Consider the following 15146-nt stretch of genomic DNA (forward strand, 5'->3'; position numbering starts at 1 on the left):
GCCTGGGTGGCTCAGATGGTTAGGTGTCTGCCTTCGGCTCAGGTCATGATACCAGGGTCCTGGGATTGAGTCCCGCATCGGGCTCCTTGCTCCTTGGGAGCCTGCTTCTCCCTCTGCTTCTCTCTCTCTCTCTCTCTCTCCCTCTGTCTCTCATGAATAAATAAAAATAAAATCTAAAAAAAAATATATTAAAAAAAAAGAAATGTATTCTGTGTGTATATCCATATATATTTTCAACTGATTTTTTAAATACATACACACATAGCACATTCTGGGTGGGCTGGATGTGGTTCATGGAACATCATATTATAACCTCTGACTATTTTAAAATTTTTTTTAAGATTTGGGGCGCCTGGGTGGCTCAGTCGTTAAGCATCTGCCTTCGGCTCGGGTCATGATCTCAGGGTCCTGGGATCGAGCCCCGCATCAGGCTCCTTGCTCAGCGGGAAGCCTGCTTCTCCCTCTCCCACTCCCCCTGCTTGTGTTCCCTCTCTCACTGTGTCTCCTTCTATCAAATAAATAATATCTTTGAAAACAAATTTTTTTAAGATTTATTTGCATAATCTCTACATCCAACGTGGGGCTCAAACTCACCACCCTGAGATCAAGAGTTGTGTGCTCTTCCGACTGGGCCAGCCAGATAGATGCCCCTAACTTCTGACTTCCAAAGTGAGTGAGTGATGGCTATGCCCCATGTTCAGAAGCCCATTACTCTATTTAAAATACCTCTGGACAACCAATTCTCTAATTTCCATTAAATAAGAGCATGACACTGCTGATTTGGGGACCTCTTGGACTTTTTAGGCAGTCACTAATTCTCTGTCCTACTCAGAACTAGAGCATCTGTTATAATAACCCTCACATAGAAACAGAAGCTAAATAGATTTAAACATGAAAAGACCTGAGTATTGCAGGGAGACCAGGAGGTTCACAAGTGGGTACCACTGGTCCTGGGAGAAGCCACAGCTCAGGTGTGACCTCATCTCAGCCTCCCCTCCACCTCAGAGCATCATGCTCACTCCTGCACCCTACGCCTAGCACATGCAGGAGTTCAGTAAACATCCTTTTTTGCTGCTGGAACAAGAGACTTTGCTCATGTCCCTCCCCCAAAGCTTCATCTTCTCCCATCCTGACTCTAAAAGTTAGCCAGGTAAATTTTCTGTTGACTGCTCAGAGCTCCAGAAGCTATTGATTTAAAGAGCTCTGTTTAAACATTCATGCTTGTTAAATACGAACAATACTGGTGGGTGGGGCTGTGGCCACAAGACAGCAAATTTATCGTGCTAAAGCTGTTACTTGCATTCCTCCGTAACTATAGCTTTTTTTAGTCTGGTAATTTCACTAACGGGCTTCCTTTTACAAATATAATGATAGACTTCCTAGGTGTAAATACAATGTAGATCAGAATATTAAATCACATTCTAATTAACTCTATTCCTTTAATCCTAATGCATTAGAAATTCAATCAAATATTTTCACCCTTTGTGCTATTATGGTCAATAGGCAAATATTCTAAATACATCAACTTGAAATAGAATCTTATTTTCAAGCAATTAATTACTTATATTCGCTGGTGTAGGTGGTGAGCTCACGGTCATTGTGCATCCACTTGAACTCCAAAGGCCAGCTGCCTTCAGCAAGGCAAGTGAGAACAAGGCGGTTGCCTTCCAGGTGAATCTGCGGTAGGCCTGGCTCCGTTTTAAAATATGGCACAACATCATCTGAAATATTTAAAAAAAAAAAAAAAGAGCAAGAGAGAAAGAAAAAAAAGTGAATGAAGTACACATGAAAATGGCATTCATCCAATTAATCAATCACTTACTTAAACAGACCTAATTTTAAAAACTATAAAATGATGGCTATTTGGCCCAATTAAGTAGCCAATAATCCTTGACCCCTTAGAAACATGTAATACCCTAGATGATATTTCAGAAGGCAGAAAGCTCAATGATCAGCACCATTTAAAAACATCTGACAAGTTCATCGAAGTTATTTCCATTTATGATTAATACCTGTTAAAACGAAGAGGCGTACTGGGCAATCTCTGGTCATGCAAGCCATGGTTTTAACTAGGCATTATATTTTCACAGTAACAACCAATGGTCTACACAGAGGCTCTAAAAGAAATTTCTTCATGTACCTTCAGTTGGTTAAAAAAAAAAAGTAACTAGGATACAAGCAAGAGTAACATGCATACATAAATGACAGGAATCACCATCCAGCTTCCATCTCTCTCTCTGTCACACACACACACACACACACACACACACACACACACACACACACACACACACACGGGGCTATAAAACTGGAAATCTGTGTGTATTTATACAACAAAATCCTACACAGCAATGAGAATGCAACAACTCTTGGCCCACCCTATGAATCTCACAGACACATGTGGAGTGAAAGAAGCCGGACAGAAAGAAGTTTACAGCATATGCTTCCATCCACAAGTTCATGAAAATTCAAAACCAGGCAAAGCTAATCTGTGCTCTTAGAGGTCAGGACAGATGCTACCTCAGGGGGATAGCGACGGTGGAGGGGTGTAACAGGGCGGCTTATGGCGAACAGACCAGGACCTATTTCCTGATGTGATTACACAGGGGCACTTAATTTTGTGAAAATTCATGGAAAATTATTCTATGTAAGATTTGTGCAATTTCTGTATGTACACTTCAGTAGTTAAAAATACATAAATATGAACACAGGACGCTTAGCTTCTAGTTCCGGCCCCATCACTAATTTTCTACATGGACCCTGATTAGGGCATGTGGGTTTTTGTTTCTTCATCACTAAAATAAACAGAATTCTAGCTCCTCACTTTCAAACACAATCCCCCTGGCACACGTGCCTCTCTTGGGCCCCCGACCCTCTCTACTCACACATGAAAATTCTAACTCTGAACCAGGCTGAGCCCTTTCGGGCCTTCCCAGGTGCTCCAACCCACCCCCCACGCGCCCCCAGTTCTGTGTGAGCAGACTCTCTCTCGTCCTTCCAGCTGACAAAACCTCTCCCTACCAACATGCCCCGACAAACCATGACATTTGTTCCAGTCATGGCACCTACAAGGTCTAGAAATGAGAGTACTTATGGATTATACCAACCTACTCTATGCCCTCTTAGTGACTACTTCTGAATCCCAGAACCTAGAATGCCGGAGGCAAAGTAGATACTGAATAAAATATTTGCTGAACAAATAAACAGAGTAACAACAACACAGATAACAGCAATAGCTGGTACTGAGTATTTATTATGTGCTGGAAACTGTGCTAAGCACTTTGTACGCACTACCTCATTTAATTTTCACAAAAGCTCTATGAGACAGATGTCATTATTATATTCCTTATTATATTCCAGATGGGTAAAGGGAGACCCAAGGAAACTAAGTAACTTGCTCAAGGCCACCCAGTGAGTGGTGAAATCACCATTTAAAACTCAGATAATCTGTTACAGAATCCCTGAATTCCATATATTATGACTCTAAATGCCATGGGTTTCTCCTTAAGGAAATCTTCTCAAGAACCCATATCTTAACTTCACATTTTGGATAAATTTGTGGAATTACTAAGCTGGGTTTTTAAATTACTGTATTTTTAACAAATTAAGCATCAAATAGCATATTAACAGAATGCTGTTAATAGCATATTAACTGTATTTTTACATTAAGTTGGAGTACATATAGCTAGGTTTTTTTTGTACTTAATATATACAATTTAATTTTTTAAGATTATCTGAGAGAGAGAAAGAGAGAATGCATGTGCACATGCTAGCAGGGAAGGGGCAGAGTAAGAGAAACTCAAGCAGACTCCATGCTGAATGTGGAGCCCAACGCAGAGCTCGATCATATGACCCTGAGATCATGATCCAAGCCTAAATCAAGAGATGGATGCTTAACCAGCTGAGCAACCCAGGCGCCCCAATATATGGAACTTAAATATACAGCTAACCCTTGAACAACACAAGGGGGTTAGGGGCACCAACCCCTCACACAGTCAAAAATCCACATACAACTTTTGACTCCCCAAAAACTTAACTAATAGCCTACTGTTGACCAGAAGCCTTACCAATAATATAAACAGTTGGTTAACACATATTTTGTATATTATATGTATTATATACTGTATTCTTACAATATAGTAAGCTAGAGAAAAGAGATGTTAGGAAAATCATATGGAAGAGAAAATATATTTATAGTCCTGTACTACAAAAAAATCCATGTATAAGTGGGTCTACACAGTTCAAACCCATGTTGTTCAAGGGCCAACTGTATAGACTTTATTTTGCCTTTGTGTTGACCACTGCATTCTACTACTGGTATATTGATAATAGAATATTGCCAATCTCTTACTAGTATTCATTCAAATAATTAAATGTTCAATTGCATTTGTGAATGTGGTATGAGCCTATTAAAAAAAAAAAAAGGCTTAGCCTAGTCAATGAGATGCCATGCAGAAGCTAAAAGATCAGTAGGATTCAAAAACTCAAGTAGTATTATCTGCAAAGGCCCTGTGGTGGTAGCAAACATGGTGAGTAACCCTGGGAAGTACAAAAGACTGAAAAACAAGCAGATCTATGGGCACATAGAAGACAGAGTGAATGGAAGCAGGGTGAACAAGGTCTAGGCCTTACAGGGTGTTGCAGGCAAGGCAGGCGAACATCCTTGTTTTCAAGTCGTAACTGTGTGATTTTCATTGGTGCCACTTCACATTCAGAAGTGTCCTTGTGTGAATGATAAATTATATGACCACCCTATTCATCGGCCTTGGTCAAAGTACTGCCAGTGTTATGATGATGATGATGATTAGCCATTATTATGGAAGGACAGCAGACAGCCTTTGAAGAGGCTATGCTGTTAAAAGCTCATCTGGCCACACCATGGGGAAGGAATTAAGAGGGGCTGGAGCAGTGGGATTAAACCAGTTAGGGCCACTGTGGTGATCCAGGCAAATGTTCTCAAAGGCGGCAGTGGTTTGGGCCAAGGTAACAGCAGTGGTTGTAGTGGTGGAGATGGAGAGAAATGGGTTGCTTTAAAACAATATTTAGGTAGCAAAAAGGAAAATTACAGATGGACTGAATATGGGAGTGAGGGAGAGAGAGGTGTCAAGAAGGATTCTTAGTTCTCTGACTTGCACGATTTTCTGTTCAACACACACACACAGTGGTTTAGTTATTAGTGCTAGGAATGCAACGGGAGTAAGTAACAGCCACTGTCCCATAAGAGGCTACAGCTACATCTGATGCAGGAATAGAGAAGGCAAAGTATCAGGCACTGTGACCGAAATTTGTGACTGAAAGACAGGAAGGCAGTCAATCCTCGTCCCATCCCAAGGTGCTACTGCACACCACCCACTCTGAGCCAGCTACAAGGGCATCCTCAGGCCGACTGCCAGCAGTGACAGCGTGTCCAATGTCCCTCTTTGCTACACACTTCATCTAAAACTGTCCACTCTCATGGCCTCATAAGGCTGAAGTGTGATGACTATAGCTTTGACACCTTGGGGTTGACTGAGCTCCAGGCTGTATTAGTGCCCTGCCACTTGAACCATATTTAATGATGGAGAAAGAAATGCCACTTCATATCACTCCAAAGTCCTACAAAAATGAGTCATAAAAAATATATCTTTTAAAAGAAAAAAGCTTCAAAATAGACACTCAAGGATGTGAATTTGGTTTTACAACTGACAGAGCATCAATTTATTATATGACTGCTTTAAATGTAAATGATTCCATAATTCAATTTTTCCTAGAATTCATAGTTTACTAAACATGCTTATACTCTGTACAAATTATGCTGCGTACTCTGAACTAGCAGGAAAAGAAATTTTCATAAAGAGTAGTTTCATATGGCTGGCAAGCAAATATCTTGTGATCCAAATGATCACAGAAGTGTGGTTAGCACAGAGACTAACATTTATGATAGGAGGAAGGGAAGCAAATGTGTCCGTGCTCTGGGATCTTACGTGTGTAAGTGACAATCATTATACAAATATTGTAACACAGACTAGCCAGTGTGCAGAATAACAGCGTTATTGCTCTGAACCTGGCCCTATTTACCACTGAAATACATGCAGATCATGAAATTCAGAGGGCATAAAAGCAACAGAGCACAAAAGCTTTGGTGACAAAAAAGAGAGAGAGAAGGGTTGGTGTTCAGGTCCGCACAGACCCTGACAAAAGCATGTGATCCTTATATACCTTAAATGGAACAGAGAAAAGTCTGAAAAGATCCATAAAGACAAAAATGATGGAGTTACCTCTGAAATAAGATCATCAAACTCTGACCTAGGGCAAAGTCAGTGGTCTACCTGGTGCTCAATGAGGGGTGTGCACGCGCGTGCACGTGCACGTGTGTTTTTTCCCAAATAATGAATAGCAGTTCTCCCTCTCCTTGGGAAGAATAAGTAGACATTAAGTCACAGCTTCTAAGTTCTTAACAATGAACACTGTTAAGACCCTGGAATGAATTACTACGAAAAACTCTGAAATTTCCATTTTCACATACTTTTAAATAGAACATTAATCAGTTATGAACAAGAGAGTCCCGTCTCTCTGGATAACACAGACTTCAGGGCCATCCAAAGGAGAGCAATGCATGTAATGTCCTCTTAAGATAACATCATGATTTTATGATGTAGAAGTCACTCCCCTAAATGGACTTTCAAGGTTTTGATAGAATGTAAATGGATTTACCTTTACCTGTCCGACATGGGATCATCTTCTGCTCATCTACAAAGGGACCACAACCCATCTGCCACAGTAAAGATCACTGACTTCTGCGGGAAACCAGGGAACGCGCAGCTCTGAAGCAGAAGACTGTCCTGGGCCTCCAGGTTTCCTACCCTGAAGAAGGGTGAGCTTGCCCTGGGCTTTAATCTGCTCCATCATGGAAAATCCTGGGTCTAGCACCAGAAACTCTCTCGTGGTAGAACGGAGAGGAATCAACTGCTGGTTGCACGAGAGCCCGACTTCAAGCTCCTCTGTGACTCTGCCAATGAGAGAGGCCAGCCAGCATCATTGTGACCGGTTCTGGGACCTCACCTTTCTCCTCCATTTAAAGTGATAATGAATATGAGAAATAATAACCAACTCCTACACAGCAGAGGAGCCAAGTACACCACAGACGAGGGGTGTCTAAGGCAGACGAGTCCCACACGTCCTGGTAAAGTGACGATGAGCACTATTAGGCCTTGGTAATCAGCGCTGTAAATCAGGCGAGGGTCCGGCGGGAAGGATTAGGAATCGCAGCATGAATGGAGCAATCAGCTGGAGCAGGACCTTTGTTACTGAACTCGGCTTTTTCGACAGCTGAATTTCCCAAGGCGACTAATCTTTTGGTTTAAACTACTAATCTTCCTTTCAAAACTTCTTTTATATCAAATTCAAACATTTCCATGCCCCAAGCTTATGAATTCACAACTAACAGAAAGTTTTATTTTTCAAATCCCAGTGAGAAACAAAAGCACAGGGCATAATGCATCATTTGTGAACACCTATTCCGAAAAATACAGGTAGAAGATCCTTTTCTGGTAAATATAGTCATTCAAAACCCTGCTGCTGGCAGGTCATTATGTACACCTACTGAAGCTGGGAGTTCAACCTCACAGTGTGTTATGCTTTCTCATAATAGTAGTACTAATCTTTTTAAAGGCAACAGTTGTGCATTTCAAGTGTATTCCTGAGGTAAAAATGTAAATATGATCAGGTATGTTCTACTACAGTTAAATATGCAAATATGGAAAGGTCACCCTGCAATGATGAGACGATCCTTTAAGATAATTCTCTTTGGACCAAGTCCACCACGTGCTTTAGAACAAGCTGATTCAAGCTGTGCTTTCTGGGACCACCTACAGAAGCCCTTGCTGGCTACAGGTGAAATGAAGGAGGACACAGCTCTGTCATCAGAGCTAATTCTCAGGCTTCATTCTCCTAGCTTATCAGAAATATTTATAAGTATTTTCCAGTGACAGACCCATCATATTCTGTGGGTCTAAAAAAAACAAAATCAGCCAACCTCTCCGTATGTCACTTTATATATTTCCACTACTGCCTTCTAAAATAAATGAGTATCAGAAATTTCAGGGCAAAAGGTAGCTACCGTTGAACAAATATATGTATTTTAAAGACAATAAAAAATAAACATGATGACTACAAAATATACCGTGTTTCCCACATTTATACTCTCGAGCATGTCTGATGGGGCGGGACTGCAAGTTTCACCGGAAGGCAAGTCGCCACTCTGCACTCCAGGAGCCAGGAGACCCCTACCACCCTGCCAGTCCCCACAGAGCTCAGCCCAGAAGAGGCGCAGGCAGGAGCACAAGGCTGCTGATGCTCTGCAGCCACAAAGCCCCCCACCCCAAGCATTCACAGAGTGTCTCCTGGCTGCTCAGCACTGGGGACACAGCTGGTCCCTGCCATGAGGAGCCACAGTCCAGGAAGTGTGATGCTGGTCGGCAAGAGGACAGAGGCAGGAAGCCACTGCCTGAGGGGGCCCTCGATGGGTTCACGGCCACGGACGTCCCATGGCTGAAGTGTCTACAAGTCAGCCAGGGAAGGAGCTGAAGGGGCATCAGTGCCCAGAGAGCCCGGGGCAGTCTGACTCAGGCTTCCCAGGAACTGAGGCTCCAAGATCTCACAGAAATGTGAGGGCTCAGGTACCTTTCTTAGTGCTGCTTATGCTGCACAGTGGCTTTCAAAGGCATTTGAAGGCTTGTTAAAGAACCATCCCATCCTTGATGACAAATGAGATTTTTTTAGATTATTGCACCTCTCCACCGCAATTAAGAAGTGGACTTGTGCAAGCCTGTGTGCGTGTGCGTGTGTGTGTGTGTGTGTGTGTGTGTGTGTGCGTGCACGCGTGCCTGGCCTGTGAAAGGTGAGCGGGGCTGTAGGAGCATCCTGGCCGCCCTGGAGAGGCCCCTGAGGGTGAGGGATGGCCTGGTGTGGGGTGGCAGTGACTGCTAAGCTTGGTCAGGGACTGACTTAGGGGAGCCTGAGCACACCATACGAGCAAGTACACCTCACCCCTCTCCTGAGGCTCTGGCCCATTGTCTTCTGGAGGGCACTATAATCAGAAGGGGGAAAGGAAAAAAAGCTCCCAGTATATATTCCCAGACCTCACCATAAAGTCATCATTTTGGACTCAAAAGTTCGACTAGGAAGTGTGGGATTTTCTCGGAGTAGTGTCTGCAGTCTTCTCTTGGCATCTGGATCTGTGCATAACAAAACCCAGAAAGCAGGAGGGGCCCTGGGGTTTCCATTAAACAGTACTGAGAACAGCTTGATGATGCATTCAGTCAGGGGGAAGTCAAGCTGATTATCTCTGTTTTCTCTGAAATCAATGCGAATTAACAGCATATTTAAGGGAACTCGTGGAGTAAACCTACCCTTCCAATATTTTCCCCTAAAAAACCATTCAAGCTTTCAGTGAGATTAATCTACAGTGAAGCTTATGGTAGAAACATAAATGGTTGTATTTATGTACTGGTTTGATCCTGCACTATGCTAATATATTTCAGCATATAAATTAATAATAAGAAGAGGGAGAAGGATAAAAGCAATTCCCCTACTTCTCCAAACTAAAATAAGCTTCCAGCTCTCCAATATTTTATTTCAAAGTAGAATTGGACTAAATTGTCATTTCTATGGTTTGTAGTGAAAAAGTAGGGCCAACCCAAATGAGAGAAGAGTTACCAGAAATAACCAACATTTTCCTTGAACATGGTACAGTATTTCTTTCAAATAATCCTAAAAGTCCAATTCAAATTAAATAAAAGGCTGAAAAGTCCAAGAAAAGAAATTCAGAGGTGATTTACCTTGCCCTGCTTATATGCTTACGGTGAATTTATGCCACGTATGTACTGACATCAAAAGTGGGACTCAAAAGGTACCTAAATGGTAAAGATTTAACTTTAGAGCAAGAAAAGTACATGGGAAAGGAACTTCTTATGGATACCAAAGTTCCAATAGATAAGGCCTATTGATTTTGACAAAGTTACAATATTTTGGCCTATCTCACACTTTGAGTGGATTTCTTATGCCTGCGTGACTTTGTTGGTTTGCTGAGTTATGTAGCTCTTCCAAATGTTGACATATTTCGTTATGCAATATAAAAAATATCACACATTAATACAGCTCCATATCTCATCAGAAAAATCCCTAAATGATGGGAACTGTCCAGCTCAGGGTGGCATATACAAAATATCCAAAATTCTAATTTTTACTTAAGAGCTCAATTTTTAGGGGTGCCTGGATGGTTTAGTCAGTTAGGTATCCCACTCTTGATTTCGGCTCAGGTCATGATCTCAGGGTCATGGGATTGAGCCCTGTATTGGGCTTCATGCTGAGCACTGAGCCTGCTTAAGATTCTCTCTCTCCCTCTCCCCATTCCCACTCATACTCTCTCTTTAAAAAAAAAAAAAAAAAGAGAGAAGACAGAAAATTAATGGATCAAAAGGAAAGGAAATTTTCAAGGAAAAAGAAGTGTAAAGTTTTTTTTTTAAAGATTTTATTTATTTATTTGAGAGAGAATGAGAGATAGAGAGCACAAGAGGGAAGAGGGTCAGAGGGAGAAGCAGACTCCCCACTGAGCAGGGAGCCTGATGCGGGACTCGATCCTGAGACTCCAGGATCATGACCTGAGCCGAAGGCAGTTGCCTAACCAACTGAGCCACCCAGGTGCCCCAAGAAGTGTAAAGTTCTAACAAGATTGAAAGAAATAGAGAAAATACAAATTAATACCAGCAATGAAATAGGGGCTATCACTACAGATCTTGCAGTCACTAAAAAAGGAATACAATGAATAACTTTAAACTCATTAATTTGAGAACTTAGAAGATGTGAACTAATTCCTGAGAAACTATAAACTACAAAAATTCAGCCAAAATGAAATCTACAGCCTGAATAGCCCTGTAACCAATTAAAGAAATTGAATTTGTAATTAAAAAGCTTCTGAGAAAAACCTCCAGACCCAGATGGTTTCACTAAAGAATTCTATCAAACATTTAAAGAATTAACATCGACTTTACATATTCTTGTCCAAAAATCAGAAGAGAAAGAAATGTTTCCCAACTCATTTTTTGAGCCTAGTTTTTCCCTGATATAAAATCTTGGCAAAGATAATACAAAAAAGTCAATTATAATATACCAATATCTCTACTGAACTTAGACACAAAAATCTTCAACAAAATATTAGCAAGTCAAATACAGTAATGTATTAAGAGAATTATATGCCAAGATTGAGTGGAATGTATTCCAGGTATGCAAGGCTGGTTCAAAATTTGAAAAATCAATCAGCATAATTTACCATATCAATGAGCTAAAAAAAATCTGTGATCTATCAACTACAGCAGAAAAAGCATTTGACAAAATCCAACACCCATTCATAAAGTTAAGAAGAAAAAAAAAACACTCTCACCAAAGTGAGAATAGAGAGGAACTTTATAAAGAAAATCTACCAAAAACCTACATCTAATAACATCTTATTCAACAGTTAAAGACTGAATACCTTTCCCCTGAACTTAGTACCCAGTCAAGAATGTCTGCTCTCATCAGTCCTATTCAAGGTCTAACCACTGAAATAAGAAACAAAATAAATAAATAAAAGACATACATATTGGAAGGGAAAAATGAAATTGTCCCTATTTGTAGATGACATGATTGTGTCTGTAGAAAATCCCAAAGAAGCTACACACACACACACACACACACACACACACACACACACACCCCTTCTAGAATTAATAAGTGAGTTCAACAAGGTTGTAGGATACAAGATCAACACACAAATCAATCACATTTCTATAAACTACCAATAAGTAGAAACCAAAATTATACACACAATACCATTCATAATTACTCCAAATAAAATGAAATGCTTAGGTATAAACTTTATAAAATATATTATCTGAACATTATAAAATGCTGATCACAGATATTAAAGGATCTAAACAAATATTTAGAGATATACCATGTTCATAGATTTGAAGACTCAACATAGTAAAGATGTCAATTCTATGCAAACAGATATATAGGGTTAATGGAATTTCTGTTAATACACCAACAACATTCCTTGTATATATACACAAGATTATTCTAAAATTAATATAGAAAGGCAAAGGAACTAGAATATCTAAAACAATTTTGAAAATGAAGAAGAGGGCACCTGGGTGGCTCAGATGGTTAAGCATCTGCCTTCAGCTCAGGTCATGATCTCCAAGTCCTGGGATAGAGCCTCACATCTGGCTCCCCGCTTGGGGGGAGAGGGGAGGAGGCTGCTTCTCCCTCTCCCTCTGCCTCTCCCCCTGCTGTGCTCCCTCTGTCTCTCTCAAATGAATTAAAAAAAAAAAAAATCTTAAAAAAAAGTGAATAAGAAAATGAGAGGTATCAATCTTCCTGATTTTAAGACTTATTATATAGCTACAGTAAATCAAGACAATACGGTATTAATAGGAGATAAGAAATCTGAATATCAGTCAGTCCAGAAATTCTAACCACTGTGTAACAGAATTCCAGAAAAAGAAAAAAGAGAGTAAAATAAAGAGGAAATTATCAAAATATTGATACACAAAATATTCCCTTAACTGAGAGACATAAATATTCAAATTAAAGAGCCTGTTAAATGCATAGCATAATGAATTTTAAAAATCCCCATATCAGGTTACACTGCTATGAAATTTCAGAGCATTGGGGATAAAGAGAAGATACTAAAATCTTCAAGTCATAAATAACTAGTTCACATTAAAAGATTGTAAATATGGATGTCATCTGACTTCTCAACAACATAGTCAAAGCTAGAAGTCAATGGAGCAATAGCCTCAAATTTTGAATAAATATTTGCCTCCCAGAATTCAACATTCAAATTATCAATTAAGCATGAAAAGATACATATTATTTTCATATTAATACATATTAACACTTTCAGGGTCTCAAAAAATATTTTCCATACATGCTTTCTCATGAAACTACTAAAAGATGTACTCTACTAAAATTAGAGTATATATTAAGGATGAGAAAGAGGTAGGATTTAGGAAACAAGGTACATGTTTGAGAGGAGCAAAGAGAAGGGCCAGGAGCACATCTATGTGGAATACCTAGAGAACAGCTGGGCCAGGCAAGAGCATGATGGCAGATGACTCCCAGAGCAACCTCCTTAAGAACAAAGAAAAGCTGATGCATTGGGCTGGGTGGGAAAATCATAATCTTTGGAGTTGGAAAGTCTGAAAATAATTAGTAACAGGAACATAGACAAATAGATAGGTGGGGGGAAGGGAATTATTAACTTCAGAAAGCAAAATACTTTGAACAAGAAAGGAAATGTAATTACAAAATATTAGACAGAAAATTAGACAGAAAATTAGTCAAACATTTTACACCACTTTAAAAATTTTGATATATTTGGAAAACAGGAGGGAAAGCAAGGATATATAAGAATGTGAAATCCTCACCTTCATAACAAAAAAACAAAAAAGGGAAAAAATGATAAAATTTGATAAATCAAGAACTAGCATTCAATGAAGAATAATTCAGGGAGGAGTGGAGCCAGGGACTTCTGAGTTTGTGCATTTTTTTTTTTATTTTCCTTTATTGGCCTTCCAATTCTGTTTCACTGTGGTAAAAAATTTTAAGTGATTTAAAAATGAAATCAATAGTCACAAATAGCCTGACCTAAGCCAGTGGTTATGCTTGAAGTTTTCAACTAAAGAGTGGAGCATGCTACAATCAAGTTAGAATGACAAAAGAGGAAGGAAGGAAGGAAGGAAGGAAGGAAGGAAGGAAGGAAGGAAGGAAGGAAGGAAGGGAAGGGAAGGAAAAGACAGTATGGTATTGGCAGAGAGGTAGAACTTTTTTTTTTTTTAAGATTTTATTTATATGCGAGAGAGAGAATGAGAGAGAGAGAGCACGAGAGGGAAGAGGGTCAGAGGGAGAAGCAGACTCCCTGCTGAGCAGGGAGCCCGATGCGGGACTCCATCCCGGGACTCCAGGATCATGACCTGAGCCGAAGGCAGTCGCTTAACCAACTGAGCCACCCAGGCGGCCAGAGAAGTAGAACTTTATATCAAAGAAATGAATAGAGAACCTAGAAAAACCCCAACACAAGTATAGCCAACTGATTTTTGACAAAGATGAAAAACATATTCAACAGAGGAGAGATAGAGGTGCCTAGGAGGCACAGTTGGTTAAGTGTGTGACTCCTGGTTTCCATTCCGGTTATGATCTCGGGGTCATGAAATCAAGCCCTGCATCCAGCTCTGTGTACAGCACAGAGTCTGCTTGAGATTCTCTCTCCCTCTCCCTCTGCCCCTCCCACTCGTACACTCTCTCTCCCAAATAAATAAGTAAATCTTAAAAAAAAAAAAGAGGAAAGATAGTCTTTAAAACAAATGGCACCAGAGCAACCAAATATCCAGAAGATTAAAAAAAAAAAAAAAAAAAGAACCTCTACCTAACCTTCTTATTTCATATAAAAATTAACTCAAATGGATCATGGGTTTAGGTGTAAAACCAGAAAACTGTTGGAAAAAATATTAGTGAAAATCCTTAAAATCTACAGCTAGACAAAGAGTCTCAGACCTGACACCAAAAGTATAATGCATTAAAAGCAACAACAACAACAACAAATTGAATCTTACCAAAATTTATTTATTTATTTATTTATTTTTAAAGATTTTATTTATTTGAGAGAGAGAATGAGAGAGAGAGAGCACATGAGAGGGGTGAGGGTCAGAGGGAGAAGCAGATTCCCTGCTGAGCAGGGAGCCCGATACGGGACTCCATCCTGGGACTCCAGGATCATGACCTGAGCCGAAGGCAGTCACTTAACCAACTGAGCCACCCAGGTGCCCGAATCTTACCAAAATTTAAAACTTTGCTCTCCAAAAGTCTCTGTGAAGAGGATAAAAAGACAAGCTCAGATTAGGAGAAAATAAGTCCAAACCACATATCTAAAAAGGACTAGTATCTAAAATATATAAAGAACCCTCAAAAGTTAACCGTACAAAACAAATAATCTAAATAGAAAATGGACAAAATATATAAACAGACATTTCACTGAAGAGGATCTATGGATGGCAAATATACACATGAAAAGATGTTCAACATCATTAACATTAGAGAAATACAAATTAAAACCATAATAAGTTATC

The 15146-nt window shown here is 39.9% G+C and overlaps 1 protein-coding gene across 1 annotated transcript in view; it reads right to left on the reverse strand.

Moving 5' to 3' along the window:
• The window catches only part of SDK1 (sidekick cell adhesion molecule 1), an 887311-nt gene that overhangs the window by 521514 nt on the left and 350651 nt on the right, over nucleotides 1-15146 (reverse strand). Inside the window, exon 2 of the mRNA XM_027612940.2 lies at nucleotides 1562-1721. Within this exon, the coding sequence (XP_027468741.2) occupies nucleotides 1562-1605 (44 nt within the window). The 5' untranslated portion in view covers nucleotides 1606-1721. The remainder of the gene's footprint in view (nucleotides 1-1561; nucleotides 1722-15146) is intronic.

Source organism: Zalophus californianus, chromosome 10 (assembly GCF_009762305.2).
Source record: "Zalophus californianus isolate mZalCal1 chromosome 10, mZalCal1.pri.v2, whole genome shotgun sequence".
NCBI lineage: Eukaryota > Metazoa > Chordata > Mammalia > Carnivora > Otariidae > Zalophus > Zalophus californianus.